This window comes from Lissotriton vulgaris, chromosome 3_1, assembly GCF_964263255.1.
Source record: "Lissotriton vulgaris chromosome 3_1, aLisVul1.2, whole genome shotgun sequence".
NCBI lineage: Eukaryota > Metazoa > Chordata > Amphibia > Caudata > Salamandridae > Lissotriton > Lissotriton vulgaris.
The window spans coordinates 509,327,424-509,354,967 of NC_141689.1; the positions used below are offsets into that span (position 1 = coordinate 509,327,424).

The following is a 27,544-nucleotide window of genomic DNA, read 5'->3' on the forward strand; positions in this document are numbered from 1 at the left end:
AACACGATGATCTTGTACAGCCGCAAAGAGGATTAGGCCGAAGTTATTGAACGATCTCAAAAGATGTCAGCATAAACGAAGGAACTACATTAATAGAAAACGGGACAAATGGGGGGAGGATTAAAACATGACCACGTAAGTAACGTGTTAGCAGTTAGCTAAAATAACATTTTTAACAATAACACGTTTGCTTGGAGTCATACGTGACTAACAAGTCGGTAATGTTTTACAACAAAAGAAGAATACCTTTAGAATTCAGATGCAGGTTTATAAACTCATACGGTGTATACCATGTCAATAGATTTAGACATCCGCGATTGGCCAAAAGTTTGTGACTACAGTTAGAGAAGAAAACACACAATTGATACCATTAGATAAAAAGAATGCTAATTAATCAATACTGGCTAGAGATCACTTATTAGCAGAAGGCTTATGCGAGTAATGTCAAAAAATTTGCATCGCACAAGATATATAGCGAACACGTACCTTGTGTATTCAAAAGGTGTTTCTTGATTCGTACTCTATGAATGAGAGTTAGATAAAAGCGGCGCCTGACGGCGCCGGGTATTTCAAGACTGCAAAGTAAAAAGGGAGGTGTTCTATATAAGTGAAATGAGAGCTGGTATGGGCTAAGTTAAAAAACACCAGTTCACAAGTCGTATGTCTAACGACAACGTGAGTCCAGTAAACAATCGCTAGTTCTTACCTAAAAAGAATAAGAATCTCATGGGCAGCAGGATGGTGCTGCTCCAGGGGACGAGACGTCACGTAGATACCTCCAGCCGAGAAAGTAAACGCTGCGGTTACGGGCTGACATTTAAAGCCCAATAACGGCGCGAAAATCCGGGCGTGAATGAATGGGTAATAGAAAGCGGTAACAGACTAATCAACACAAAGGGTGAAATGAACCTGTTCCAAGATGGCGCTCATTGATGGAAGCAGCGCGTAATGAGTACATTTTATGATATATATGGAGAAAGGAGGGAATTGCTTGTATAGGCAAAGATATAGCTCTCAAGTGGGCCTTTGCATCTGGAGCTGAATTCTATTCTAGGTTTATGTTGGTTGTAAAAAATGATCAGAGATAATATAAACCATAAGAGGAAAAATAACCTTTTCCAAGATGGATGGAGTCAACGCGTAATACAAGACTATAATATATTATGACCACATAGGCAGAGAAAAGTATACTTTCAAGCGGGCATTAACCTGTTGGGCTAAAATTTATATAGGTATATAGATACCATGTAGGGAATAGAGGCCCATATAAAATTAAAAATAATTCTACTCAATCGTCCAGAGCCGAACATATAGACAAAGCAACATGCTTTAGATTATGAGAAAAGTACAATGATATATATGTCAAGAAGTGGACACAGTAGTAAAATCTATAATAAAGACCAGATACAACCAGTCATCGAAAAAGGGTGCAATTTTACAAATGAATTAATCCTACTCCTAATGATTTGGATACATCGAATTGATGTATATATATTACAAGACAAAATATAAGTACAGTCTTATCAATACAGGATCCTAATCTAATTAATTCCAGCTAAGGTAACTAGGGTATAGAATGCAAACTATCACAGTGGTCATTAGAAATTTAAGTTATGGCATTCTCCCAAGGGATTTCAGCATTGAGTCCTTTCTTAAAGGTTCCCAAGGCAAAGATCCAAAAAACTTCCCTTTTTCTCCTGACTTTGTCACCACCTTTGCTGTCTGGGAGTCTAATTTTTTCCAGAATGCGCCATTTGAAATCATCTGGTCCATGGTGCTTTTCTACGAAATGTTTAACTAGAGGTGCCAAGTTCTTATTTGTACGGATGGCTGACCGATGTTCCGTAAGTCTAGTTTGTATGGGTCTAGAGGTTTCACCAACATAGCCAAGCTGGCATGGACACAAAATGAAGTAGATGCAATTAGCCGTTTTACAGTTCCACATATCATTGGCGCTAAAATGGCAACCATTGTGTTCAAAGGACTCACCTGTCATGATGTTACTGCAGGATTTACAGGATGAGCATCTAACAGTGCCTCTGACTGGAAAGTTGTCATTAATTGATCTTTGAACAAATTCTGAACAGACATTTTTAGCAGTGAAGCGAGAATGTACAATAAGATCTTTAAGATTTTTGTTTCTCCTATGAGCAAACATGGGTTTATCTAATTTTCAATTAGTCGGGTTGGAATTCAAGATGTGCCAATTTGAATTCACAATATGTTGAACCGTGTTATCAAGGGTAGAGTGTTTTGTAATGCAAACTAATTGCTTGTTTGTCGTAGGTGGCTTAGATCTAAGTAGTGAATCTCGATCGTAGAATCTTGCTCGCTTGTATGAATCTCTGACTAACCTATGTGGATAGCCTCTGCTTAAAATTTTTTGTCGCATAATGTTCGCTTGTATGTCAAAGTCAGCTAAACTGGAACAATTCCTTCTGACTCGAAGGAACTGGGAGAAGGGTATACTTTCTTTTTGACACCGAGGGTGAAAACTTTTGAAATGGAGGAGAGTGTTCCTCGCGGTGGATTTAACAAAAAGATCTACAACTAGTCTATTGTTCAGATGTTTTATGACTATATCTAGGAATTCAACTTGATTGTTGTTATATTGGGCCGTAAATCTAAGATTCACATCTGCCAAGTTGATCCATTCTAGAAATTCATGAAGTGAGTTTTCCCTATTGGTCCAGATAAAGAAGATGTCGTCGATATATCTGGACCAATGGGAAATGGACTCGAAAAAGGGTGCTATTTCGTTATAGATGACTTTGGTTTCATAGGCTGCCATGTAGATGTTGGCAATAGATGGAGCAACCGAAGCCCCCATACTAACGCCTTTAATTTGGCGATAGAGGGTATTGCCAAATTCTACAATATTCTCAGTGAGAACAATATGTAGGAGGTCCAATATAAAATCTTTCGGACAATTAATGTCGAAAGTATCAATGAACCAACTTGTGGCAAGCATTGCTTCTTTTTGAGGGATGTTACTATACAGCGCTTCGATATCCATAATAACTAATAAATCTTTGCTTGTATCAAAAGGAAGATTTTCTACTCTGGATATCATGGAGCCTGTATCTTTAATGTATGAAGTAATCTTGGGTATATGGGGACGTAAAAATGAATCAATGAATTTGGGAAGAGGCTCCGTATTAGTGCCTATCGTGACACAATAGGTCTGTATGGAGGGTCTATTATGCTCTTATGAATTTTCGGCATGCCGTAGATGCATGCTGTTTTGAATTGATGGTGGCTCAAAAAATCAAATTCTTTTTGACTAATGTCACCATTGGTAAGCGCTGTGGTGGTAAGGTTACGGATTTTATTGGAAATAGATGTTATAGGGTTAGTTCTTACTGGGGAATAGGTGGCTGTATCAGAGAGCATGGTCTTCATTTTTTGTTCATATTTATCCGTATCTATCAAAACAATACCACCCCCTTTATCACAGCTCTTAACAACTAAGTTATTGTCCTGTCTAAGGCTTTTTAAAGAAACTGATTCTTCTCTGCTGAGATTATAAATAGGTTTAGGTATGTAGCGAAGAGCTCTTTCGAGTTGTTGGAGAACAACTAATTCGAAAGTAGCAACCTCCGGACCTAGCTGATCTAATGAAGGATTAAAAGTAGATGGCAAAGATAGTTGACTAGTTTCTTGGGATATTTCATTACTATCTGTGTGCATAGAAATTTTTTTTTTAACCTAATTTTGCGGAAGAAAGAGATAATATCTCTTTGAAGTTCAAAGACATTCAGTTGGGAATGGGGAACATAGGACAGGCCCTTAGACAGTAACGATTCAGTATGGAAATCAATATTTTTAGAGGACAGATTAAAGATCGGGATTACATCCTTTGTCCCCAATACTGACGATTGCGCGTCTCGCGAATGAATTGGGGTTCCTGGGGTTGATGTTGTTGGTGTTGATATTGGTGTTGATGCTGTTGTTGGTGATGGGCTTATTGGAAATTGCCTCTGGTTTGATTTTGGAAATGGACTCTGGGTCTCCCTCGTCGTGGGCCCCTGTTGGACAAAAAAGGCTGTTTTGGACGGGGGCCATTATACTGATTAGAGTTACTTTCTGCCTCATAATAGTTATTAGGGCCTTCATTCTCTGAGTCCGAAGAGTCAGTGAAATTATTTACTCTTTGGGGTGTTGTTCTGATATCGTCAACATAGTGATTCTGTTTGTAGAAGTCTTGTCTCAAGTATGGGTAGGTTCCTTCCAGAGTATAATAACGTTTGTCTTTGGCTAGTTTGTTGTCATTCTTACGTTTATTTAAGTTTGTACTGAATGACTCCAATTCTTTGTTGCCCTCTTCTATTTTTTCATAGCATCTTCTATATTGCTAGAAGTTTTAAGTTTAGTTTCTAGTGCCTCGATTTCTTTTTTGATATCGACAGCTAACTCTTTGGCTGTCTCGATGATAAGAATCATGAGATCCCTGGAGCATCTATTCGCGATAAGGCTCCATTTTTCTAGAAACGGCCTATGATTCACAAAAAGGCCTGGAATATTCCGAACTTTTAACCCCATGGGGATAATGCCATTTTTTAGATAAGCCAGCATAAATTCCCCATGGGCTTCCATACGGGTAAGCTTCTTTTTTAGTTCGGTAAGTTTTCGGCTATCTTCATTACTTGATATACTGGTTGGACCTCCATTAGTGGGAGTTGCACTAGTTCCAACCAGAGAGGCAAAAACTTCATCAGAGAAGCCAAATGTTGGTAATTGGGCCATAATTATTCTCAAAGGAGTTTTCTCAAGCTCTAAATAATCCTTTTTTCTCCATATCAGACATGGTTGATGTAAAAAACCTCAAATCTAAGACAAAATACTGTAGTAGTAAAGAGTTTGAGCACAGCTCAAAGGAGACTCCCTAGCACAACGTGTGGTAGAAAAATCTGAGGGGAAGAAGGTTCTCTTAGGAGTGTTCCAGAGGGTGAGGAGCTCTGATTGGTTCAGGGAAAAGTTTGGGCCTTTTTTACATAACAAAGGCTATGGGTTGCAAAAGGGAAATGGGCCTAGGCCTCTTTTCAGTTTGCTATACTACTAAGCACTGCTTTTTTATATACTGGAGACTCCCGTCTCGACAACGGGGAATGATTCAGGCATGTGAATCTATGAAAGTTCCAATACTGGAGTAACACATGTTACTGCCTTTAATGTAACTTCAAAGACACTGGCTATAGTTCTTTCAAAATTATATACAACAAAGCCATAGTTGTTGTTTTTTTTTATCTTGTGCTCCTAACAACCATTGACAAAGCCAAAAATCCTGGCTTGCTGTAGGTAAAATGTTACTTGTTGTAGTATATATGTGGATACAATGACAGAAGCAGCAACATACCAGTCAGGCAGCACTCTATGCTAAGCACAGATTTTTTGCTACTCTGTTGTAAGCTACACTCTAATTACATCGGCCACGCCCCTTTGAGAGACCCCCGAGTTTTTTCATCCCACTTAAAGCCCTGTATGAAGGGAAGCAGTTTAAAGTAATTTATTGGCGCATCTTTCCTGGCTCTAAAGCGTACATCTTTTTAGGCAGATGTGCACGTGTTGAGGCAAAATGTATCGCCCACAGTGCAAGAGAGCCAAGGACTTAAGTGAGCTGACCATGAATTACCCCATGTTGTCCTCTGCGCTGGTAGAAGCAATATTTTATTTGACACTTGTAATGAGCAATGAATAAAGAGGGCTGTTCCAAAGCCACTCTATATGTCTGCTAGTATTTTTTTATTCATTCATTATTTATTTAATTATACGAAGCTGGCTATCTCTGGGCTAGGACAAAAAAGCATTTGCAATGCAACGGTCTCGCCTTTAGGAAACTTTAAAGTATTTAGCCATGCAGCACATTATCCTCGGTGTTTCTGCCTTAATAATCACTTAGAAATAATTTGCACAGCTCTACAATAATTATAAGTGAATTGTTAATGTATTTCCTGTTTTACGTTTATATTTCATTAGAGAAAAATACTGGATTTTACTGCCATAAAAATACTGGACATGTGGCAACCCTTTTCGACTGAGACACACTAGGGTTGAATGTACTGTTTAGCCAACAATGTATCTGCATCGCTGGGACAGAGTCACGACCGCTTTGCAGAATCTGACATGTGGCTGGCTGTGAACCTACCCTATCATCTTTCAAAGGTACATTCTTTGATCTCCCCAAACCTTTGATGGTAGACCCCTAACATAGCAACAGTTTGCTTCAGAAATATAAGTTATACAGTAATTAGTCTGCAGAGGAATCTGTCTCCGTGTAAGCAGAGCTGCCAAGTCGATAAATAACTGTTTGAATCGGGGTGTAAACTAAGGCGTTTCTGACAGTGACTGATCACTAAAACATGTCCTACAAAAAGGTCTGGTCTTTTACAAATGGTGCGTGACATACTGACACAGCATGTCAGGAAACTCCTTAGTTTAGCAATTGGCTGAACCTGGGGCGTCATTGCCTCCGACTAAACCACAGCACGCCTGTAGGAAACAGCTATACATTTCCCATGGTACAATGTGAATCTGGGTCTCACTAGCTGCCTGCTTTCACTTCTGCCTAGGTCTCTCGCCCTACCCAGTGTCATCGTGAGGTTCTTTTTTTGTGTGCACATTTTAAGATAATTTAGTATCTTTTACATAAAATGTGCTTGCATTATTTGGAAATTGGTAACACAATTGTATTTTTTTTCCGAACAGGGCCCCCAAACCGGGTCTTGCCCGTGCCCCTGAAATTCTTCAAGATCACACTCGGCTCCTCCTCCCTGGGCACCCGGTGCTACTCCATCTGGTGCACTATTGATATCTACGACCCCGCACAAAGGTCCCAGCAAAGACGTAACAGTTACGGTCCAAAACACGCCCTGACAATACCACAGCATTACTAAAGAGTAATCCATGCAGGGTGCTACATACCTTGTCCTCGGACCTGGTCCAGTACAGGAGCTATAAATCATGCGCCATTGCTTCCACGCTGTGCCTAATTTATAACATACCGCAAGGCAATATAGCACAATAGCCTCTTACAGCTGAGCATTATCAGGAGACAGTATTGTATAGAAGAACGTAAGAGCATAACATTGGGCAGCAAACCATAACACAACATACGACATAGTGCTCCATTCCAACATAGCACGACATATTACAAACGTAGCAAACAAAATGCACCACAGCATAGTACAACGCTGATAACGGCGCAGACAGCAAGCCCTTCCCAGAGAACATTCTAAACATTGAGTCTTGTCCACAGGCACAAAAAAAAAGAAGGCGGCCGTATGTTACGAGCGAGGCCTGGAACGCAGGCGAGAGAGGCGGGCTCTGCTTTGATAGGCAGTCTGCGAGGATCCGGGAGATGCCCCGCCATTGTGCCAGGCTCGCGGTGACGTAGCTCGTCCGGAGCGTGGCACCTTGGAGGCAGAGGGGTGTGGGTAGTGGAGAGCCCAGAAGAAAGCAGGGATTCCGGGACTGCTGGGGTTCCTGGGAGAGAGCAGGCAAGGCATATCGGTGCAAGCGAGGAAGGTCCTCCAACTCCCAGAACATCCCGGGACGCGACGTAAAAGCCCAGTGAGTGGGAGGGTGTAGGGGGGTGCGCGTGTGTGGGTGTAGCTGTGTGTGTGCATGTGTGTAGGTGTGCGTGTGTGTAGCTGTACGTGTGTATGTGTGTGTGTGTCTCTGTGTGCGTGTGCGCGCGATTTCGAAAGCCTGACTTGCTCTGAATGTGGGACAGGGGATGTGCACGGCGCCAGCCTGGACGTGCATGTACAGGCAATGAAATCGCCGAGGGAAAGCGCGTGCCCATCCCCTGTCCAACATTCCCGGCAAGTCGACAACAATAGGTCTTTCGCTGGATGCGGCGTTTCGCGCTGCTAACACTAGCGAGACCTAAAAAAGGAAACTTCAATCTTTCATTTTTTACTTGTTAAACACATCCTTTTTTCCTTTGAGGACATACCAAGAAGAATGAGAACCATATTAGAGCTGCCTAATTGTGTATGACCGGTTTCTTACAGGGGCTTTAGCCGGTGGTGTTAAAATATTTGAGCATCACTGTCGCGGATTCTGAAACAACTGGATTTTAGTCTCCGGCCCTTACAGTTCATTGGTTATCATTATCTGACACTTTAGTTGGACTTGACTCATATTCCTACTATTCCAAATACTGAGTTGATGGGTCCAGAGCTTCCCTGGCCTAGTGGCTGCCCCTGATAACTGATAATCTTGAATGAAATTGACCTGTTTTGAGATGCAGAATTCTAATGTGTCTTACTACAACACAACACCTTCCCCCTGCATGTGACTAGCTGCACTCCCTGAATTATCTCAGATCTAGCACTCAAGTTTATCCAGTACATGCTGACAATCGAATACTGGATTTTAGGTAGCTCTGTTACTGGGACACTAAGATGTGTGAACTGGCCTATTAGGTGCCCTAAAATATATCTTGGACTTAGGTGGGGCCCTCTTACCAGTTTGGCTGCTGGGGTTTTCAGTTTCTGTAGTTTTGGGGCTTTTTCTACTGAACTGAGACCCTTGGGATCATACTTGTTCCTTATCCTGCCATGCACCCTCCACTGGTATGAAACTTGAAGTGAAACACATTGTTGACAAATTGATCCTTTTGTGTATTCCCTCTGGTACCTATTTCCCAGTGGCTGGTTACTTGTAAACGGAGACCTCGAACACTGGAAAGTCACAGAGGTTTGCAGAGAACACCTGAACTCTTTCCCTTATAGTAATATTGGCAAAGGGTCTCATGCTATTATAGTGTAGTGTAGTGTATTGCCATACCACCATTTAAACATTATAATAGTGCCAGAATGTGCTGGAATCTTCTGTTTTCTATGTTTCTCTATATGAGAAATGTCTTTAGTTTAAATCTATAAATCAAAGACCTGTAAAGCCTTTTATGATTAGATAAATAGCTCTGACGGGACGTTGAGTATACTGAATGAAATTGCTCCAGAGAATCTGAATTTCAAACCCTCTACCGCTTCATGAAGCAAGCCCTGACTGCTTAACCTGGTACATTTGGAGATCCAAATGTATAAAGGCAGCAGGGTGAGGAAATCTTCAAGATTCAAAACTGCTACCAATTCAGGGGTTTGAAGCATGGCACTATATAGGGAAATGCTCTAACAGTTGGGGCAACTTTTGAGTCTTAAGTGCACTAATGCTAAGATTTTCTGACGTTCGCCTATGCCCATCTTTATCACTTTGTGATATAGTTGGATCTTGAGACATTTAGATGAGGTTTATCTGAGCTACGCAAGCAATTTCATCCCAAAACCAACGGAAGAGGATCTTCGTTTATAAGTAAGAGCTTTCGCTCGGCTCTTCTCAGGCATCATTCAGGGTACACCGGAAAAGGGAGAATAGCTGAAAGAGAAGTTCACACAATAGGTTTCATAGGAGTTCTGAGGCAACATTACAAGCATTTGTGTAAACCGAATAGACTGGGGAGATGGGTATCATTGTGTCTTTGGTGTACTGGATATGAAGGCTAGGAATGTATCCAGACAATACTTGGCGTACTGCTTAATCTAACATGGAGGTTATTGATGGTTTCCTTAATGTGGGACAACCCAATGAAAGAAAGCATTTGGCATTCTCTTCAAGTTGAGACACTACAAGAAGCAGACATCCGCTGTTGACTCTCAGCTGCACATGTTGTTAGGCTTCTCACTGTCTGTATCCAGTTTTCCCTTAACACACCTTTTTTGTTTTCCTTGTGCTCTTGCGAGCAGTTTCTTTAAGGCAGATTGTTTGCTGTTACTACTTATCAATGAATTGTGTCTTCTTCTATGGAATCCTGAATTGGCCCTGCAGGAGGAGCTGCCTTTAATCTCGAGGTGTTGAGTCATATATTTCACTTATCCGTTAAATAAACAAGCGCTGCATGTTTCCTATAGCTAAATGTGATTATTTATGATTTCTATTTAAGGAAGTAGTCTGAAATTGTGTGCCACATGCCAGCTAAAGTTCCAACCTGGGCTGAATTCATTGTACCATTCCAGCCCTTCTTCAGGCATGTAGACCAGCATTTCTATCATCTATTCACTGCTAACAAAGAAGCTGTATATAGTATAGGAGCTGTCTGAATTAAGGCCACACCTTTTGACACCAAAAAACACATTGAGACAATACTTAGCCAAAGTAATTTAAGATTCAGAGGTGCATGTAGTTGCCACCAAAAGGAAAATATTAATGTGGCCCTTATTTACTTAATAAAAACAGACAGAACAAGCATTTGCAATGCAACAGGTCTCGCATTCACACATACTTGAGCTATTGTAAATGACAATGCCTTATATTTATGTTCAGGTTTTAACACATAAATAAAAGGCATTGTTATTTATAATACTAATAGCTTAGACTCTCGCAAATGCAAGACCTATTGCATTGCAATAAAGGGCCTTCTCGACCGCTTGTTAGACCGGCCTGAAGTAGTGATAAATAGTGGAGTGAAGAAGATGTGTAAGTGATGTAAATTACACAAACACAACGTGTGAAGTGAGAGTTACATATGATCCGAGCTATAAACACTAACAAAGCGCTCCAACACCTTTTGCTCTGTGATTACACTGTCGCGGCTCAGGAGGAAGAGCAGGAGGGGGTATTTCCTGCCCTCTCTGTGATTTAAGTGTGCAGTTTCGCATTGCGTAATGTCATTGCTATCTTTGGCCTAATAAAAACCACCCCAGCTATAGTAGGGCCCTTGCTTTACCTCCTTGTACAGGGCAGGCTGTGCTTTATGGCAGGCATGGAAGGAGGGACGGATAGTCTTGGCTGCAGCTCCGGCCTCATACAGTGCCCCTGCTATTACTAGTGAGCGAGAGGCACTTAAGTGGTGGTATTGGTGGTGGTGGTATTGGTATTGGTTTTGGAGGTATTGGTGGGGTGGTGGTGGTGGTATTGGTGGTGGTGGCATTGGTGGTATTGGTGGTGGGGATAGTGGTGGTGGTGGTATTGGAGGCAGTATTGATATTGGTGGTGGTGGTATTGGTATTGGTATTGGTGGTAGTATTGGTATTGGTGGTACTGGTATTAGTGGTGGTGGTGTGGTGATGGTATTGGTATTGGTGGTGGTATTGATGGTATTGGTGGTGGTGGTGTTATTGGTGGTGGTGGTAGGGTATTGGTAGATGGTGGCGGTATTGGTGGTGGTGGTATTGGTGGCGGTGGTGGTATTGGTGGTGGTGGTGGTATTGGTATTTGTGGTGGTATTGATATTGGTGGTGGTAGTATTGGTGGTGGTATTTGTGGTGGTGGTGGTAGTGGTAGTGGTATTGGTGATGGTATTGGTGGTGGGATTAATAATAACAGCGTTTATAGAGTGCCACAGCTACCTCAAGCAGAGGTGTCCCTGTGCTTTGTGGACATGCAAGATAGGGGGATTGCCGAGGTGCTAGACTTTGTTGAAAAGTCATATTTTCACAATCTTTCCGAACTCATGCTCAGACTGAATGAGGCGCAGATGGGAAGGCAGGGAATTCCACAATCTGGCTGTCATCACAGTGAAGGACTCACCGCCTATGCAGCCCTTAGCATAGCGAGGTACACAAAGCAGGTGCTGGGAGTTAGTATTGGTATTGGTGGTGGTGATATTGGTATTGGTGGTGGTGGTATTGTTGGTGGTAGTGGTGGTATTGGTGGTGGTGGTGGTAGTGGTGGTATTGGTGGTGGTGGTATTGTTGGTGGTAGTGGTGGTATTGGGGGTGGTGGTGGTAGTGGTGGTATTGGTGGTGGTGGTATTGGTGGTGGTATTAGTAGTGGTATTGGTGGTGGTGGCATTGGCGGTGGTATTGGTGGTTGTGATATTTATGGTGGTGTTGGTGGTGGTATTGGTGGTGGTGGTATTGGTGGTGGTGGTATTGGTGGTGGTGGTATTGGTTGTATTGGTGGTGGTGGTGGTATTGGTGGTATTCGTGGTGTAATTGGTATTGTTAGTATTGGTGGTGGTGGTATTGGTGATATTGGCGGTGGTGGTGGTATTGGTGGTTGTGGCGGTGGTGTTGTTAATAAAACAGGCTTTTGAAAACAACCTGTCCGGTGGCTTAGTGCTGATGACATGTAACACAGATGTGCTGTTGTCAGCTTCAGTCCATTAGCACATGCTTATGTGCAACCTGGAATTCACATGACTTAATTCGCTAATCATTTCTAAATCCATTTTATTTGAGGGGGGGGGGGGGGTTGAAACTGACACAAGATAATGCCGGGTTAAAGGGATTGAAAGCAGGCGCCCGCGTTACGGGCGGCCGTGCTGCTTAAAAAAACACAAGTGGTTTCAGCTGAAGCAGTGCATGTCCCGCCTGCAGTAAGAGAAACTCAATAAAGTAAATAGTGCTTATAGACTAAATAACAGGTCCTGTGTAACAACGAAGGAAAGGGGCCAGTAGCCATGGGAGGTTACAAATAAAGACAAAGTCGTACTAAGGAGGGACTAACAAGCCTATTAACTATTCCGAAGGCAGCATTTATGAGAGACAATCTCACAAGCAAATGAAAAATATGGGTGGAGAGTGGGCGCGGCTTCTCTCCCATACTCAACTACAGCATTACTTTCCCTCAGACAGTGATACCCAGCACAATGCTAGAAAGAAGGCTCATTACAAAGTAACACAATGTTTAGCAATTGTGCTCTAATTGCACCAATGTAATTTCATATTGACACATGTGATAAAAATTGGAGTTGTATGTCCATATCAACAGATCGGTCTGAAGAGTAAGAAACTGTGTTTAAAATATTTTTGATACATGTAATTTCTAATTCTTTAGAGTCACTAAGGAATGACCTAATATGGCATGGGATGGAATGGCCGTAGAGAATTGAGGGGTATAGAGTACGTCGTTAAAACTATGTGCTGGGTATGTATATCAGGCTCAGTTGAGCCTGATGACGGACAGGCTTTAGTGGCGTTGGAGAAGTATTCTTCTGTAAGGGAGTTCAAAAGTACTAGTTTATGATCATGCTTTTATATTTGTGGTTAGGTTTGGCGTTATGGTGAAATTGTTATGTTGCCTATTCTCGAGGTTAAACTTTATGGTCATTTGCTTTTTTGATGAAATGATTTGGCAAAGAATAACATATTTCTTGGTAATGAGCCACTTTTGCATCTGTGTATTCTGTCTTCTGGAATCCACTGATGATTGTATGCAGTTCCTTTGTTGGGCTTGAGGCTATTGAGATGTAATGATTTGTGTTTATTGCAGATGGTGTTGATCGTTGGAATAAAATTGGGTGATGGTTGGACTATGTGATTGGATAACAGTCACTTGGAGTACTTTAGTTAGGAAAGGCAAATATTGCATGAAGTGTATGTCCTACTGTGTTGATGGGCCCAGAAACTAATTGCAGGAAATTCATAGATGTATGGTTCCTGAGAGGTCCTTTTGCTTGATATGAATTGGACTTGTCTGCTCAAGGTTTGAAGTTGCCAATTAGCAGGAATTTGGATGTTTTAAGGTATTCCCAGCGAGAAAAACGAGGAAAGCTTCAGGGAATACTGGATTGTGCAGCAGTACTCTGTAGATTAGAAGGAATATGCAATTTAAGTGTGAGATGGTAAGCACTGGCTGAATAGTGATTCATATTTAGAGACTTCAGAGTTCTTTAACGTTTGGTTTAGAGAGCCGTTTTGTGGACAATGGCTGGTCTGCTTACATTTTTCTCTGCTCAACAAGTTTAGGGAATGTCTTATAGCCACCATTGAATGGTTTCCCGCAGTATGGTTGGTACATCATCACTCAGCCAGGTTTCCGTAACAAAAAGTATCTCAGGGCAATCGTGACTGGAGATCTTAGAAAGTAATGGGGTGTAATACATGCCAAACTTTTCCTTGAGAATACCTAAATGTTAAAACATTACTTTCAAAGTGCCAATGTCAGCTTTTTTTATGGGTACTCCTTATGTCAATAATTATAATTATTATATACAATATTGCAGTATCAGAATGTTGTCATTGATATTGTCTATATACCATAGGTGGCCCATATGTCAATAATTACCTCCTGTATTTAAGCACAAGCATTTTCCCAGGATTTGCATCCCCAAATCAGCATTTTAGAGTTTGTATTTTGCCTTGGGTGCTCTCCCTTATGCCAAGAATGACCTCTACTGTGCCAGCACCTCCATTTTGCCATGAGTGTCCCCATGCCAAGAATTTCCTCCAATATGTGAGCCCAGTATTTTTCTACAGGTGCCCCATTCCAAGAATTACTTCTAGTTTGTCAGGACCTGCATTTAGTAATGGGCCTAATGCCATGAATTATCTCAACTATGCCAGTGGCAGCATTTTACCTAGGGTGCCGTCATAAGCCCAGAATTATATTGAGAATGCCTTCGTCAATGGCAAGCTCACAATCCTAAAACACGCAAAGCAAATATCCTCTTACTTGCTCACACTCTCACTCATATTAGCAACCTCTTGTATTCACTCTCTACCCCTCATGCACTGTAACTCAGTCATATTAATTCCCACTAACTGTTACTCGCACACAAACATACTCTTACTCACTAGCTCTCACTTTCACTGACAAACAGACTTAGCCTATCACACACCATTTCACAACCCTGGTGCGACTGCACCTGCTGCACCATTGATAGCTACACTCCTAACTCACTTCCACACCCTCTCACAATCTCCAGTCACTCACTCCTTATAACACACTCACACTCCTTCACCAACTCCCTAGAACTCACTTTCACTTATGCAAACGTGCATATTCTCACTTTCACTCTCATTGACACTCTAAATAGACTCTCACACACACACACACGCACGCACACACACACACACACACACATACAGTCTCACTCAATCTTAATCATTATCAATTTCTCACAAACACACTCACAAACACATACACAGAGAAACCATTTTTTAAAAATCTTGTTTCCTTAGCTGGCAACTTGCAGGCTCCATGGCAGCAGCAGAGCAGGAATCTCACCCTGGGAATTAGAACCAGGAAGCCTTGATTCCCAATGATGAGCCTGGCAGAGCAACAAAGCCAGGTTTGAAGAGGGGAAGACCCACATCATTCCCTCTCCCCAATTCTTGATAGGATTTGAAGCACAGCCCTAGACGATGCTGGAACAGTGCTGGGGATCCTGCCCCTGCTGCTCTGTGTGACTTCTCATTGGCCTAAATAATGCACTAACATGTGTCTTGATTTCCACATTTTGGCAGATATATCATGCTCCCTTAGACATGCACAGTGTGACTGCTAAATAAAATGGATTGTGCCTGTGTGAGGGGATTGTAGTTGAGGTCCGCCCCTCAGGCATGTGCAATCCAGAATACCCGCTTAATGAGAGCAGTGTTTTTAAATGGCACACTGTAGCTGGATTGTGCCTCTACCCCATCACTCCCCTACTTCTCCTGTCATCATGAGCCTGGAGATGGGACGAGAGGGCTGGCCTCCCCACTGGCAGTGTTCATTAAAATGTGACAAACTTGAGTATTTATGAACACTGCTCAGTTAGGTTAATCTTTAGCAGCAGAGACATGGAGGCAGAGAGTGGTGCTGCACATGATGCAGGGCTCTCCCCTGAAGCGCCTGATGAGGAGCCACCCATCCCAGAAATGGGGGGAATGAGTTTTGGGGTGGCAACCTCCCCCGCACTGAAATGCAGTTGCAAGGCTGCATTTGCGGTACCACATGCTGAGTCCAAATTAAAATATTTATTTATCTGCTCTGGGGTTAAGTACGCCCTGTGTATAATATAGAAATTAATACGTTAGAATCTAGCATTCCACGTACCCTTCCACGCCCTTTCCACTATTTTAGCCTAAGTCGATTCAGGTATATCTTTGCCCAGGTTAACATCCCATTTTCCTCGCAGCTGATTCAGTGGCTGCAGCCCCTCCTGTACCATTCGCCTATACAGGCACTTTACTGCCTTTACCGTCCCTGCTGCCATTACGACATATTGGCATGTCAGGGATGTTTGTGGTTCTAACAACCCTTCCTCCCAGTATTTCAGAATCGCAGACGCCAGAGTGGCATGCAGCAAAAAGTCACCCCTGGGCAAACCATATCTACCTTGCAGTGCCTGAAAAGGCAAGAGGGTTCCCTCCTCATACAGGTCCCCGACCATTTGCAACTCCAGGTCTTCCCACTCTGCCAGTGCTGACCAGTCTCCTCCTTGCGGGAAGGCCATGCACATTCCCAGAGGTATCCCCGGTGTGTATCGGTGAGTGTCGCCTCCCCTACGCTTGCTTCTATTCCAACACGCTCTCAGCGCTTTCTCCTCATATGTGAATGAACCGACTCGCAACCGCTAGCCACCAAAAAGTACAGAACATGTCGCAGAAACCATCGGTCCTCTGGGTCATCCGGCCCCCTAAACTGCAGAGCAACCGTCTGCGTGAGCCACTGCAGCTGGGTTGCCAAATAGTACGGTTCGAAGTCCGAGACCACCCATCCTCCCTCTGCTCTAGGCCTCATCATCGTGGTCAGTGCCACCCGCCTCCTGCCACTCCCCCACAGAAATCCCCCTACCATCTAAGCCTCCTAAACACCGGGCCTGGGATCCAAATCGGTAGCGTCCTGAAATAATATAACAGTCTGGGCAGTGCTACCATTTTCAGAAGCGGTACTCTTCTTGCCACTGAGAGTGGCAAAGTACTCCAAAACGCCATGCTCTCTTTGATACCTCGCACTGCTCTGTTCACATTGCCCTCCAAAAGATCCGCTTGCTCATGGTAGATGTTAGTTCCCAAATATGGCACACAGCAGGGCTCCCATCCTATGCCATCCAGTCTGTCAGGGGTTCCCATCGGCCGATGCACCGGGAACAGGCAAGTCTTCTCCCAGTTCACGAACAGCCCCGATACTGTCCCAAATGCCCGTAACAGCTCCGTCGCTCCCGTTAAGACCTCGCCAAGGGAGGCTAGAAACATCAGCAGATCATCTGTGTAAAGCGATATATAATGCATGTCTCCATGCATCTCCAGCCCAGCATAATGCCTCCCCGATCTAGCTCGCACCGCCATTGGTTCAATCGGCAGCGCGAACAGCAGCGGAGATAGCGAACAACCCTGTTGCGTCCCCCGTCCCACTGAGCAGGGTGGAGACACCATTCTCCCTGTTCTTACCCGAGCCGTCGCTGATTTCTATAGTATTTGAGTCCATTTCACGAACGCCTCCCCCAAGTGTAGAGTATTTCATTAGCGTGCAAAGGTAAGAGGAGAGGGGACGTAGGAGGATTCAGGCATGAGGTGGAAGGATGGTGTAAATAAGCCAATTAAGATGCTGTTGAGGTGGACGATAGAAGTGCGATTTGTGTGAAATATGGTAAGTTGCTTATTTGGAGTGTGAGTGAAAGTGTGGAAAGGAGGACAATCATTCTAGGATAGGGGTGAATACAAAGGTGCATGGAGCTTTTGGAGTGAGGCGTATGCATTTTAGAATGTGATTACAGTATTGAGTAGATGGGAAAAATCCAAAACGAGATGGGGTAAATAATGCATGTAGGTGGAGGTTAAAATGGAGAGGGAGGTTGAAAAGTGTGTACATAATATGGAGAGAGTCCGGAGAGTGTTGAGGTAGTAGGTTTAGTGGGAAGTTTGAGGAATTATGGTGGCCTCGTGCTCAGAGGATAGACAGCATACAGGGTAAAGGATTTGGACGGGGTACGGAGGAAAATCTCTCTCATTTGCACATTCTGTTTTCTGTTGTTGTCATTTTTAACTCTTGATATTTCTGTCTGGTTGAGGGCCATGGCTACTAATTCAACTTTTCTTTACTTCTTTGGGCTCCAAATAAGAGAAAGGTGAATAAAGTGTCAGTGAATGTTGTGTGATTGAGATATTTCAGAGATGGCAGCATTGAGTTGGTAGGAGAGATGTATAGCTTTGTGTGACTGAAGTAGTCTGGAATAGTAAGGATCAGCGAGGCAGAGAATATTGGTAAGAAAATTACTTAGCTACTAAAGAGAAGCCAAATCTTATAATCAGGTCTGTGCGAAATTGATACATTGGTGTGTTGGCAGCAGCAGTGCTACCTGTCTCCACAAGAGTTAGTGTAAAAATGTTAATTGGCTCTTGCTCAGTGAAATTCCACTTCCCAAGCAACTGAGTAGGCTGATGATCTAAAAGTCTGAGACAGTAGAAGGAGGGTTACCAGGGACCAAAATGTGTTTTTGCCAAATTATAGTGATAGCTGGAGCACATTCGATTCCCGCTTTCCAAGAGTGGTAGTGAATACATTTCTTGAGCAGTAGAGGCAGACCTATCTTTGATCAAATATACTTGCGTGGGTACCTGATTAGCTTATGCTGCTCAAATTGCACATGATTTAAAGACCTGATGCTAACCTATAGCAAGTAGAGCTCCAGCAGTAATGGGTTTATAGAGTCTCCTAAGAGACAAAGCAGACTTGATGCTAACCAATTGTATATACAGAAACCACATTATATAGATTCCTTTTTCAGCAATAAAAGTTTGACAAAACATCTTTGTTAACATCTTGAAAATATGTTATCAGTGAGGAAAAAAAAGCACAACACATATTTGTACACCATCTAACTACAACTACGCCCTCCAAAATAATCCAACATTTCTTGAAGCAATCAAGGAAAACATTATAAGAATCACAGAAAGCCGTATACTCAGCGGTGTAGCAAGATGAGGTTCGGGGTAGTCCTCCCCGAGCGGCACAAGTTTTGGTGGTGGCAAACCCCCTCTGCTCTTACCTGCGGCCATTCGGAGGCAAGCATAGGTTCCACCAGCACCCCCTCCTCCCCCTGCTCTTTCCTGTAGCTGTAGCGGGCAGCAAACACAGGGACCACCACAGGCAGCAAATGGTCTTGCTACACCACTGCGTAGATTTGCACCCATGAGATTGTTTTGTCCCCTTTTGTGACTCCAGCCTCATCCTGCCGGAATACCATATGTGCATTTCTATGCCTTACAATCTTCCATGGGACTTCACTGACCGATTATATAGGCTTATCAGTTCAAGGCAGTAAACTGGGTGGAATATTTGTTTTGTATTTTTCTGCTAATTTATATAAAGAACGGTGGTTGCGTCAATGCTGTAATGCATTGAAAACTGAAGGGAATATGGTTGCAAATCAGTAACGAGATATTGAACTAACCTTTAGCTGCAGGTCACTCAAGTGACCAAGAGTAACATCAGAGATTTTGATCACCACAGGGTATATTATGGAGAAACTGCAGTTTCTGTGCTGATGAGGTATCACCATTGTAAATCTTCCACTGGGCGTCTGGGAGATCACATTGCAAGCTTGAAAAGGAGAAAACACTTTGTTAATTTCCTATTACCATAAAATGCAGCGTATCATCATCTCTCATGCTCATTATTTTTGTATGCTTTCTATTTAGGTCTGGCAGAGACAGCTTCAGTTGTCTCACAAAGCTTGTGTAACACAGAGATTGTGAATGAACTCCACCACTGGCTGTCATATCTTTCAGCACTGTTGCCAGTCCTTGTTTGAATGTGACAGTTACTCATAAAATATATAGATTTGCTATTGCATCAATTAATTTAATTGATGCAACATTGAGGCATGTTTATCTGCTGAGGGGTGTTCTCTTTAGTTTAGTTTGTGAAATTGCTTATTAAGTATTTTTTACAGACAGTTTAGGCTGTCTGCAGAGAGCTAAAGTCATCACATATCACAAAACACAGAACACACAACATACACACAACATTACATATATTCATATCCAGAAAGGCGTATTTGGACAGTCCCTTTCAGGTACTGGCTACTGTGTTTCAGCTAGCTTTAGGTTAAGATGGTGTTCTTCAGCACTGGTATCAATCTAGGTCATTTTTTATAGATGTGAACTACCTAAAATAAATTGTCTACAAACACATTGGGCCTGATTCACAAAGGTAAACTTACACTTTTGTGTACATTTATGTTTTGTTAGGTATTCACAAACTATGAGTTAATAGTGAGTTTACGACTGTGGAGACTCCACATTCGGAGCGGAGAACTCCGCATATGAAAAGATTAGACAGGCCTGCCTTTTCATGTGTGGAATTCTCTGCTGTATCTTTTCATCTGCGGAGTTCTCTGCATAACTGCGGAGTCTCCTCGGTCATTACCTTACTATTAACTTGTAGTTTGTGAATTCCAAAGAAAACATGAACTTACACAAAAGTGTAAGCTTATATTTATGAATCCAGCCCTCTGATATTAACTCCCCTTTTAAAATTAATTGTTTTAAAAAAAAAATTATGAGGAGGATCCTGGCTCCTGTGCTCTCTCTATAGGACAATTACACACTCTCCACCCACTCCATCATCTCATCCATTGCTCCCCCGAAAATCTCTGTCTCACCACCTGTTTTTTTAAATGTTTTGTGTATTTTTATTCCAGGGATGAAAGCTGCTAAGTGTGATTGGCCCAATCACTTTCTTCTTTTGTGCCTTGATCTATTCTCTTTTGATATTTATATTTTACCTTTCTAAGATGGCTACGTCAATATTTGAACAGTGTAGCAAAAAAAAACCACACCACTGCTGCACCACAACACATGCGTCATGAGCATATGTTGCAACATATGCGATGCGGTGGTGCATTTCCAAAATGGCTGCCACATCGTGACATGTGGCATATGCTGTAGAGTCCAGGCTTTGGGATGCAACAGAGGCCATTATTTTTTGGGTCGAGCCTAAGCAGTGTGCATGCGCTGGCTGCAAGACCTGCTGTAATCAGTATACAGAGTGTAATCCTGAATGTTACTTGCCGTTGGTTCACTCCTGCTTTGCTTTTCCTTGCTGGCTTCTCATTGGTTGGCGCTCCCAGTACATCACTTCTGTTTTTTGCTCTGGAGCACCGGCCAACTTCAGTTTCCTTACGCTGTAGGTGTTGATATGTTTCTAAGGGGACAACTTCTTTAATTTCCTGCTCGTATTAGAAGATGTTTGGTTTGTTTTTTCGTGCCCCTTTTCAGCACTTAGGTGTAGCTTGTTATGAGAGCCGAGTCATTTATGTATTTGCGTGGTGCGTTAATGTCGCTGCTGAGGCTGGGCTCTGACGTGCTTGCTGCCAGCCACGGTATCCTCCTCCGTCCCAGAAGAAACTGGACTCCTCTTCTGGGATGGAGGTGGACATCCCTTCCATTGCTGATGTGGGTCATACTGCTGTTGTAACTGCTTCTGGAGTGGGACGAACCACCGGTTGAACTCACCAGGTGGGTCTTACACACCACCCCAGTCCCGAGTGGCTCTCAGAGGCACCGGTGGGAGAGGTGGCCACAGCAGCAGCACTGCAGGGCAGGGGGTCAGGTGGAGCCAGAGAAGAGTGTACCTGGACTTCACCACAGCTGCAGAAGTGGCATTGTTGGGCAGGTAATTTCTTGCCCTATCAGTGGCACCAAAGTGGTTGGAGGTTTCCTGACCCACTCTCAGATCCATGCCATTGTACCAGTAGCCGTAACAGCTGCAATGCATGCCTAACGGCTCCCTTTAAGGCTTACTTACTGATCTAGAGTGTCAATAAGTGTGTATCGGGTAATCCTGGCCATTTGAATAGCAGCCACAAAAGAATTTTTACAAAATATAAGATTTCACTTTTTTTTAATGTGTTTGATTTGTGACTTTCTGGTCATTTTGTGTTTTCATAGCACCCTTGCAAAATTAATGATGAATTATGGAAATGCCTGGGACATGTTGTTACTTCTGTCCTACGTAGGTGCCCAAATGGGGTACAGCTTGTAGTCACATGCTATTGTTGTCCAGTCGTAAATCTTTCCTAATGACCCCTAGATGTAAACTCATGGAGTGTCGCGTGGGAAGTGGGAGACTGCTGACTGAGGGATGGCAGGCGGCTTTTCCTTTTCTCGTTTTGCTCAAGGAAAGGGTTGTTAAAGGGGCCGGGGTTGAATTGAGGTTACGTTCCCATTATAGGAACAAGCATTTGCAATGCAATAGGTCTCGCATTAGGAAAGTTTGAGCTATTGGTATTGTAAATGACAAATTTTTTATTTATGTGTTGGTTTGGAAAATAGTGAATTGAATATCTTTGTTATTTACAATGCCAATGGTTTTAACTTTCGCAAATGTGACACCTATAGCATTTGTAATGCAATATGTGTTGTATTTACGTGACTTAGATGTATTGATATTTCAAATAAAAATGGCTTTTATTTTTTTAATAATTAATACTTAAGTTATTGTAGTTTATAATGGCAATAGCTTTTGTAAATAACTTTTGTGAAGATTATGTTCATTGTATTTTATTGTGATGAAAATCCAAGAACAGAAGTGAACTATTGGCATTTTTTTGTGACATTTGTAATGAAGCTTGAAACATTGAGAGAACATATTTGAACCAGTTGTTGAATGGTTGCAAAGATTGATGCTGTGGTGGCGCGGAGTGATGTTGTAGTGGCGACAAGTGATGCTGTGGCGTTCAGTGATGCTGTGGTAGCGCATAGTGATGTTGTGGTACCCCTGAGTGATGCTCTGGTGGTGCTGAGTGATGCTGTGGTGATGCGATAGATAGATAGAGTGAGTGCGATAGATAGATAGAGGGAAGGCGATAGATAGAGTGAGGGCGATCGATAGATAGAGTGAGGGCGATAGATAGATAGAGTGAGGGTTATAGAGAGATAGACAGATAGAAGGGTGATAGATAGATAGATAGATAGATAAAGTGTATTTATGTTGCATTGAGTAGAGTGTAAGTATGAGGCATGTAATCATATGGCACTGAGTGGTAATATGGGCAGTGTATATTGTATTCAGTAGAGTGTAATTGTGTGCCGTGTAATTATGTGGCACTGAGTGGTATTTGGAGTGTATGTTGCATTGAGTGCAATGTAATTATGTAGTCTGTAATTATGTGGCACTGAGTGGTAATATGGGGAGTGTGTGTTGCATTCAGTAGAGTGTAATTATGTGGTGTGTAATTATGTGGCACTGAGTGGTATTGTGTGGAGTGTGTGTTGCATTCAGTAGAGTGTAATTATGTGGTGTGTAATTATGTGGCACTGAGTGGTATTTGGAGTGTATGTTGCATTGAGTGCAGTGTAATTATGTGGCGTGTAATTATGTGGCACTGAGCGGTATTTGGAATGTATTTTGCATTGATTGCAGTGTAATTATGTGGCACTGAGTGGTATTTGGAGTGTATGTTGCGTTGAGCGCAGTGTAATTATGAAGCATATAATTATGTGGCACTGAGTGGTATTGTGTGGAGTGTCTGGTGCATTGAGTGCAGTGTAATTATGTGGCGTGTAATTATGTGGCACTGAGTGGTATTTGGAGTGTATGTTGCATTAAGTGCAGTGTAAATATGTGGCGTGTAATTATGTGGCACTGAGTGGTATTTGGAATGTACGTTGCATTGAGTGCAGAGTAATTATGTGGAGTTTAATTATGTGGCACTGAGTGGTATTTGGAGTGTATGTTGCATTGAGTGCAGTGTAATTATGTGGCGTGTAATTATGTGGCACTGAGTGGTATTTGGAGTGTATGTTGCGTTGAGTGCAGTGTAATTATGTAGCATATAATTATGTGGCACTGAGTGGTATTGTGTGGAGTGTTTGTTGTTTTCAGTAGAGTGTAATTTGGTGGTGTGTAATTATGTGGCACTGAGTGGTATTTGGAGTGTCTGTTGCATTGTGTGCAGTGTAATTATGTTGCATATAACTATGTGACACTGAGAGGTATTTGGAGTGTATGTTGCATTGAGTGCAGTGTAATTATGTGGCGTGTAATTATGTGGCATTGAGTGGTATTTGGAGTGTATGTTGCGGTGAGCGCAGTGTAATTATGAAGCATATAATTATGTGGCACTGAGTGGTATTGTGGTATTGTGTGGGAAGTGTATGTTGTAATCAGTAGAGTGTAATTGTGTGGCGTGTAATTATGTGGCACTGAGTGGTATTGTTTGGAGTGTATGTTGCATGAGTGCAGTGTAATTATGCAGCATATAATTATGTAGCACTGAGCGGTATTGTGTGGAGTGTGTTGCATTCAGTAGAGTGTAATTATGTGGTGTGTAAATATGGGGCACTGAGTGGTATTTGGAGTGTATGTTGCATTGTGTGCAGTGTAATTATGTTGCATATAACTATGTGGCACTGAGTGGTATTTGGAATGTATGTTGCATTGAGTGCAGTGTAATTATGTGGAGTGAAATTATGTGGCACTGAGTGGTATTTGAAGTGTATGTTGCATTGAGGGCAGTTTAATTATGTGGCGTGCAATTATGTGGCACTGGTATTTGGAGTGTATGTTCCATTGCAGAGTGTGTGAGGTTGCTGAGTGTGAGGGAATGGTGGCATGATGCACTTTAGATGAATGTGTTTAAAAGTAAAGTGTGCCACTGCGATTGCTACAATAGTTAATTGTGGCTGCGTTAACAATTGATGTGTGCACTGATGGCTGGTGGTGTGTGTGCCTGTAGAAATGGTGCACTGATGGCTGGTGGTGTGTGTGCCTGGTGAAAGCATGCACTGACGGCGGTGGTGTGTATGCCTGGTGAATGTGTGCACTGATGGCTGATGGTGTCTGTGCCTGGTGAGAGTGTGCACTTAGGGCCGTTGGTGTGTATGCCTGGTGGAAGCGTGCACTGATGGCTGGTGGTGTGTGTGTGTGCCTGGTGAAAGCATGCACTGACGGCCGGTGGTGTGTATGCCTAGTGAATGCGTGCACTGATGACTGATGGTGTCTGTACCTGGTGAGAGTGTGCACTGACGGCCGGTGGTGTGTATGCCTGGTGAAATCGTGCACTGATGGCTGGTGGTGTGTGTTTGTGTGCCAGGTGAAAGTGAGCACTGACGGGCGGTGGTGTGTTTGCCTGGTGAAAGCATGCACTGATGGCTGGTGGTGTGTGTGTGTGTTCCTGGTGAAAGCGTGCACTGACGGCCGGTGGTGTGTGTGCCTGGTGAAAGCATGCACTGACGGCCGGTGGTGTGTATGCCTGGTGAAAGCGTGTATTGATGGCTGGCGGTGTGTGTGTGTGCCTGGTGAAAGCGTGCACTGACGGCTGGTGGTGTGTGCCTGGTGGAAGCGTGCACTGATGACTGATGGTGTCTGTGCCCGGTGAAAGTGTGCACTGACGGCCGGTGGTGTGTATGGCTGGTGAAAGCGTGCACTGATGGCTGGTGGTGTGTGTGTGCCGGTTGAAAGCATGCAATGATGGCTGGTGGTGTGTGTGTGCCTGTCCGGCTTGTGGTGTGTGTACCTGGTGGAAGCGTGCACTGATGGCTGGTAGTGTGTGTCTCTGGTGAAAGCGTGCACTGACAGCTGGTGGTGTGTGCCTGGTGAAAGCGTGCACTGACGGCTGGTGGTGTGTGTGCCTGGTGAAAGCATGCACTGACGGAGGTTTTGTGTATGCCTGGTGAATGCGTGCACTGATGGCTGGTTGTGTGTGTGTGCCTGGTGAGAGAGTGCACTGACAGCCGGTGGTGTGTATGCCTGGTGAATGCGTGCACTGATGGCTGGTGGTGTCTGTGTGTGCACCTGGTGAAAGCGTGCACTGATGGGTGGTGGTGTGTGTGTGTGCCTGGTGAAAGGTAGAAGGAAGCGCTATGGACTGTGTGTGAAATCCAAGAAAGAGTTCAGAATGCAAAGGCAGAGGGCAGCTCGGGTTACAAGCTGCCTTTGAAGAAGATCAGGCAGCACTGGGCAACCATGCCAGTATTCCAAGGAGCAGACGGTCGTTCACGTTAGAAGTGTGATGCCCTGAGGACATATGGAACTGTGAGGAGCCTGGGAGACACACGTAGACGCTAAGTGCCTGAGGAGATAAGGAGCGGAAGGAATTCCTTTGAAGTGTGATGCCGAGGCTCGGGAGAAAAGCGCGTGCACAGGCACATGCACTGTGCGTTATCCGTCTCCCAAATCCCTTGGTTTTAAGAGTTGGTTTCAACACAATAGTTTCGAGTAATAAATTACTCGACCTAAAAATGACAGCATTTCTCCTAGAGTTTCATTAGGGGCGGCCAAATGCGCTGCCTGTCAGATACAGTATGACAATAACAGGCTCACATAAAACATGCCGCTAATATGTTTAGTTGTTTTTGCTGTATTGGTAGCAACAACTGTTTCTACAGCCTTTATCTCCTATAAATAGGCATAGATACATAAATATATACATGTATATATGTGTATCTATACATTCAGAAGCATAATTTACACTGGTATGTCACACTTTAAATAAGGGTAAATACGTAACAATTTAATGCGAATATTCTCCCGGTCTGTTTTAGAGCTGAATAGAAAAAGTGGTATTTATAGAAGTATACACCCGCACAGGAGGTAATCCACTCATCCAGTCGTACACTGGACTGACGTACTTGTGATCGCCACAGTCCTCGCTGGCACAGAAACAATCGGCATAAGTGGCTCATTAATATTCTACCACACATTTTCCAGGAGCGCACTGGAGTTTATTTCCTCCAGTAAGCACAGGGGACATGATTGCACATCTTCTGCTCCAGCCAAACATTCCAGGATCTTGTAAATATTGCTTTTGTTTTCGCGGCTCAACTATAAGGCATGTGAACATAACTATGGCCAGTGAAATGCTCACTGTCTTACTCAGTAACCCATTAACCCATTAGGTGTGGATCTGATCAGAAGGTAACCTCTGTAGTACAAGTCTAACACCCTCAAATAATTTTGCACACAGATGCACAGCACCTTAGAGCGGGGTTCTTCAAAGTGTGGGGCGCGACCCCCAGGAAAGAGTCACGCAATCCTGGTCACACTTTCGCCCAGGCCCATAGGACTACAAGGGATTCAGTCCCCCTCCACCCCCGTAGTGTGTCTCAGCTCGAGCTGCTGTGGGCTCCACGGAGCTGTGTCTGCAGTCTTATCTCCAGCACAGCACGCCTGAGTTTTTCACAGGTCTTTAAATATCATTTGCATGTTTACATACCTTTTGTAAACTGGTTACTGAGGCTTGGTTTTTCCCACAAGGGAAACAGGCACAGGCCTCCTCCTCTCTCCCCTCCCCCTGCTGCCTCCTCCTCTCCGCATAATTTTTTTCCCCACATTGTGTTTGAGGAGCAATTTTAGCTAAATCTATTTCCCCCATCCTGTAAATGAAGCCTCACCCTCAGTTCAGCAGCATGGATGTTATATTCATCTGGTTTGAGAGGAAACTCGAGAAGGCAGCCCACACAAGATGCCTTCAACATTCACGCAGACACACCTATGCATAACAAGAGTGCCATGAGCACACCAGGAGGCCCGAGTGCTGAAAGCCGGGGAAGTCACTCTTCTCTCCAGACTGGACGATGAGCCCTGCTTCCAAGAACAGGAAGAAGGACCCTCTGATGCCACGGGCAGCAAGGGTGGGCTCAGGCGTCTCATCTTAGACGCAGGCTTGGAGCTACTTGAAAAATAATAGTTGTAATTTTCTCTTGCAATTCGCGGATAATTCCTTCTGTCCACGCGTTTGTACTCAGGGAAAGTGAAAAGTATCTCAATCTCTTCACAAGCTGGAGGTTTAAAGCTTTTTGGGGGATTTTTTTTTATCATTCTCACATTAAAGGTAAGGAACAGCTCTGAGGAAGGACAGAATGGAAATGCTCAGGCGGAAATG

At 43.3% G+C, this 27,544-nt stretch overlaps 1 protein-coding gene and 1 pseudogene across 1 annotated transcript in view; both read right to left on the minus strand.

Moving 5' to 3' along the window:
• Positions 1-27,544, minus strand: part of CRHBP (corticotropin releasing hormone binding protein) — a 206,258-nt gene that overhangs the window by 88,832 nt on the left and 89,882 nt on the right. Inside the window, exon 5 of the mRNA XM_086962971.1 lies at positions 19,109-19,257. Coding sequence (XP_086819097.1) covers positions 19,109-19,257 — 149 coding nt within the window. The remainder of the gene's footprint in view (positions 1-19,108; positions 19,258-27,544) is intronic.
• On the minus strand, positions 20,972-21,525 carry LOC147726699 (homeobox protein Hox-A5-like; annotated as a pseudogene).